This window comes from Rhopalosiphum maidis, chromosome 3 (genome assembly GCF_003676215.2).
Source record: "Rhopalosiphum maidis isolate BTI-1 chromosome 3, ASM367621v3, whole genome shotgun sequence".
In the NCBI taxonomy this organism is placed as follows: Eukaryota; Metazoa; Arthropoda; class Insecta; order Hemiptera; family Aphididae; genus Rhopalosiphum; species Rhopalosiphum maidis.
This window is the reverse complement of record NC_040879.1, coordinates 19,241,759-19,247,280: the sequence shown is the minus strand read 5'-3', so window position 1 is coordinate 19,247,280 and position 5,522 is coordinate 19,241,759. Positions and strand designations below refer to the sequence as shown.

Sequence of the window (5,522 nt, the reverse complement as noted above, 5' to 3'; positions counted from 1 at the left end):
ACCACAAAACAAGTGCATCAAGCTCTTTTTGAAAGGTTACACAATCAGTTACTGACTAAATTATTCGGAAGATTTTCAAATTGTCAGCAAACATAAGGAACATCCAATTTGAGATAACTAATTTTAGTCCATTAAACATTAAAGAAAACAACAAAAGGGATCAATGCCCTAATGAGGAACACATGAAGGTACACTGTTTCATATTTACATCCCGAGACTTTAACACAGCGGTTCTTAACCTGTGGTCCGCGGCCCCCTGGGGGTCCGCGACAACTTTACCACCTAACATGAGTCAATTTGTGACATGAGTGTATTATTACAATATTTTTCGATTATTATTTTTGTTTCATATAAAATTATAAAATATATCTTATATTGTAAGAGATAGGTAAACCTATCTTATCTTTATTACACCAATTACAATGTGGAATTCGATACAATTAAGTATCTAAACCTAATAATTTTATAGGCATATAGCATTGAAGTCGGCACTCGGCAGTCGTATATTTACTACCAATAAGTGCAGTTGATCAGTTTTATACCTACATAATTTCAATTAATCCGTGATTTTTTTTCAAATCATCTTAAAGACATTAGCCTTTTTAGTTTAAATGGAACGTTGGTTAAATTTAAAAAGGAAGAATTCTGACGTTGATGATGAAAAAACTCCGTGTACGAGTAAAGAAAAGTCAACAAAACTTCGTAAGTATGTTAGTTATTATTTATCAATGGGTTTCACGTCCAACGGATCTGAAGAAGAACCAAAACCTCAATGTGTGGTATGTTTTTAGGTATTATCAAACGAGACTTTAAAACCATCAAAACTAAAAAGACACCTCGAAACTAAGCATAAAGAACATGCCATGAAATCCATTGATTTTTTTAAAAATAAAGAGCAAGAATTGAGAAAAAATATGAAATTTATTAAAACTGCAACTGATTGTACAAATGAAAGCGCCGTAAAAGCATCGTTCATAGTTTCTTTACTAATTGGGAAATCAGGGAAACCTCACACGATCGCAGAGGACTTGATATTACCTGCTGCGAAAGCTATGGTTTCTGCAATGTTCGGCGAAGAAGCTGCAAATAGCTTAAATAAAATTGCATTGTCAAATGATACAACAAAAAAACGAATTGATCGTTTATCAGGAAATATTAAAGAATAGTTGTTGAAAAGAATTAATAAAAGTGACTACTATAGTCTCCAACTTGATGAAAGTACCGATATAACTAATAAATCAGTATTACTGTGTTATGTAAGATACGAATACGATAATGTCATTTCTGAAGACATTTTATTCGTAACCACTGTGGTACACACCACGGCAGAGGAAATATTTTGTAAAATTAATAAATTTATTACAGCGAATGAAATTGAATGGACTAAATGTGTAGAAGTTAGTACAGATGGTGCTCGAGCAATGTCAGGAAAATTTACTGGATTAATTGCACGGATTAGAAATATCATACCATCAGTCACATGGCATCATTGTTGCATTCATCGCGAAGCCATAGTTTCTAAAAAAATACCAATACATTTGAAAACAGTTTTGGACGATGCTGTAAAAATTGTGAACTTTATAAAAGCAAAATCATTGAATTCAAGAATTTTTGAACAACTTTGCAAAGACATGGATAGTGAACATTATCAACTTCTGTTGCATTCTGAAATTCGTTGGTTATCTCGAGGTAAAGTGCTCTCTCGTCTATTTGAATTGAAAGATGAGGTAAGATTATTTTTTATCGAACATAAATCATTTTCGTTGAGTGAACGCGTGAATGATTATTCTTGGTTGGTTACTTTAGCATATCTATCAGATATATTTACTCATTTAAACGCACTTAATTTAAGTCTTCAAGGAACACATATTACAATTTTCAAAGTTGAAGATAAGATTGAAGCGATGATTAAAAAGTTGGAACTGTGGAGTCTTCGGCTGTCAAAGAAGAATTACGATCCATTTCCAAATCTCAAAAATTTTATTGAATCAACTGAAGAAGAATTGTCAGATAAAGATTCTAAATATTTCATACAACACATGGGTGATATGCAACGTAGCTTCCGTGATTACTTTCCTGTTCCAGATATAAGTAGAAATTGGATTCGACAACCTTTTGAAATTGATATTCATCAAATAAATGGACTGACATCATTGGAAGAAGATAGCCTTGTAGAAATGTCTACAGATACTAATTTAAAAATGCAGTTCAATCAAAAGTCATTAGAACATTTTTGGTTGCATGTTCGAAAGGATTATCCACAATTATCGAGTAAAGCTCTGAAAGTTTTGATTCCATTTCCCACAACTTATTTATGTGAAAAAGCATTCTCCGCCCTCGTTTATACTAAGAATAAGTTTCGAAACCGAATAGAAAACGTAGAATCTGAACTACGATTAAAGCTTTCGAGTATTGAGCCCGATGTTCAAAAACTCGTAACTGAAATGCAACATCAACCATTAACACTTATTAATTAAGTTAATAAAAATTAAGTTTTAAGAATATTAAGAATAAGATAATAATAATAATAAAATAATTTTATATTACAATTTTTTTTTTCTTAATTTAAGTGTTTAATGATGTCCAAGTGTAATAATTGTAAATGTGTACATTTTGTTATGTCTACTTCTATAATTTGTAGTATAAAATAGTTATTATAATTTTGGTTATGATAACTTGATATGTTTTGTAAAAAAAAGGTATTTGAAAAAAAATTGGTAGGGGGTCCGCGATCTCTAAAAATCTTTCATCGGGGTCCGTGTTCTACAAAAGGTTAAGAACCGCTGGTTTAACACATTGGACCCTACCAGATAAATAAGATTTGAACTAAGATAGAATGGGCTCCCCAAATCATATTTTTCCTATGGTGTTGTTAATTGGAGATCCCACGCCATATGTTTTGCATTAAAGTCCCCTGCTATATTTACTTCACCTCGTTCCATTCTGATGGCTTTGTATATTCGGTCTAGAAAGTCGGTTTACTCTTTGTTTGTAGAGTTTGAAGACCAGCAGCATAAATATATACGTAAGACGAATATTTATTATTTTCACACACACGAAACCATTTTCAGCTTAGTCCTCCTTGTCCAACAATAATCCACTGTAATTGATCATTACGGCTCTCTTGCTCATGTCTTCCAATTTTGGTTTGTTGTCCTTTTTGGACTACTCCAGACAAACAGTATATCTGCATTCTGCTGCAGAGGCGTAATTAAGGGGGGACTTAGGGGATAGATCCCACAGGGCCCAGAGCTTATATAATATATATATTTATTTATTAATTTGTGGGATTATGTGTTTTGTTGTGTTGACATCACAACAAAATATAGAAATTCTATCCATTAAATAAATTTATAAATAGGTACGCACATGGACAATACTGATAATAAGAAAAAACCACGATTAAAGATATCTTTAAGACTGTTGAAAGTGAACCATTTTTAAGGGGTTGTATTTAGGCAATATTCGATATCTATCGTGAGTTATGTGTAACTGATTATGAGTCTGTGTGAGTTCCCCGAACGCTTTATGTAATTATTGATAAACTACGGCTAAGATTCTTGGAAAACAGTAACGTACATACGTCACATGTTACTAAATTTTTGTGATAAAAAAAAGTTTTTACATGAAGATCCCAAAAAGAGGAAAAAAAAATTCACCCAGTACCAAAAGTCCGATATTAATTTTGAAAACATATTTGAATTCCTTATTCTCTTTTCTAGGTTGTGTAGGAAATAAATTTTCAATTTTTTGTATTGTTTAATTAGTATAGTAACAAATTAATTATATTTCTATATAATTTTTTTTTCAAAATTTACCTTTAGTGTAACTAAAAAAAAAAAATTTTAAATCCATTTTCTACATAACCTAGAAAAGAGAATAAAGAATTCAAATATGTTTTCAAAATTAATATTGGACTTTTGTTATTGGGTAAATTTTTCTTCCGCTTATTGGTCTAAATGCACGAAAAACGATGAAGCATATTTTAAAGGGTTAGTGGAATTCTATTCACCACAATTAGATAAAAATAATGCAATAGCTAAATTGAGGCTTTGAAGGGCTAAGCTTCAAAGATGTGGGACTATACCTAAAACAGGAATTGATGCTCTTATACCGAATGCAATTCAGAAATTTATCCGAATATTAACCTTTTATTCAAAATATAATGTACATTACCGGTTTCCACTACTACTCCCGAACGTATGTTCTCAGCACTCAAACGAGTTAAAAAACGTATCTCCATAACACGATGTGTGAAGTAAGTTCATTATTGTAATAAATTATTATTAAAGTATCTAGTTTTATTCTATTTGAAAATTAAAATAATATTATTATTAATTTCCAGAATCGATTAAACAGTTTAACCATGAGTCTTATTTCCCAAGTGGGAAGCTGATAGTATTATCAAAAGTGAGTATTGAGACTAACCACGGACACCTCAAAAAATAGCCATTATGGTAATGGTTCTCAACCTTTTTATGCTCATGGCACATTTCTTATAACCATACATTTTAATAGAACACGTAGTAATAAAGTAATACAAATTTCTATTTTTAACACCTAATAATACTATACGCGTATACCACGGTCGCGACTCGTGACACACTAATTATGTACCCTGGAACGCTGTTGAGAAACACTGCATTATGGAGTCCAAACGGTTTCATGTGGGAATCCTGGTGCAGTTGAGAAAACAAAAATGTGTAAATGAGTGTAACTGTTACACGTTATAATTATATGAACCAAACAATAAAACTTTTTGCTTAAATAATACTAATAAATTTTTGTTCAATGAATAAAAATAAACTTAAACATTCAACTACCTTTTTAGTAATTATATAAAAAAAGATTTAATAATTTATTCAATCAAATTATTCAATTTGCGTTAACAAAATGATTAATTTAATAATTCATACTAAGTATTTTATAATCTAAGGCAGGGGTCTCTAAACTACGGTCCGCGAACAAGTTTTAACTGGCCCGTAGCACCCATAGGACGGTAAATAAAATATAGATATCTAAAGATATGTGTAATTTAAAAAGTCGTTATCGCGGGCACGTATCATAATTTATGAACTGAATGCGACGACAGACATTACCCTTTCCTTTTATATTTTTATTTTAACGTCGATAACGGAGTTTGCGCTTGTCAGAGATTAGCCACATAGACGAGCAATCATCAGACAAAATCATTTCATAACGTTTGTACAGTTACATGTCTAAGTTTGCAGTACCTTTGTTATAAATATTATTCTTTACCTATTAATTTAAAATTCACCAATTCGATATGTCAGAAATAGGATTGAAAAGGAAAATAGATTCAGAATGTCGTGTTTTCAATGAAAAGTGGTCGTAAGATTATTTCGTAATTTATACAGGTGACAAAATAATATGTTTAATATGCAAAGAAAGTATTTCTGTACTTAAAGAGTACAATATTCGAAGGCATTATGAAACAAAACATAAGGCAACTTTTTCAAAATTTACTGAAAAATTACGGTTAGATAAATTGCAGTCACTTC

The 5,522-nt window shown here is 31.0% G+C and overlaps 1 protein-coding gene across 1 annotated transcript; it reads left to right on the top strand.

The window, feature by feature from the left end:
• Positions 1-1,421: 1,421 nt before the first annotated feature.
• Positions 1,422-2,477, top strand: LOC113557796 (zinc finger BED domain-containing protein 5-like). Its single transcript, XM_026963346.1, has one exon. The coding sequence runs from the start codon at positions 1,422-1,424 to the stop codon at positions 2,475-2,477; it is 1,056 nt and encodes a 351-aa protein (XP_026819147.1).
• Positions 2,478-5,522: the final 3,045 nt, after the last annotated feature.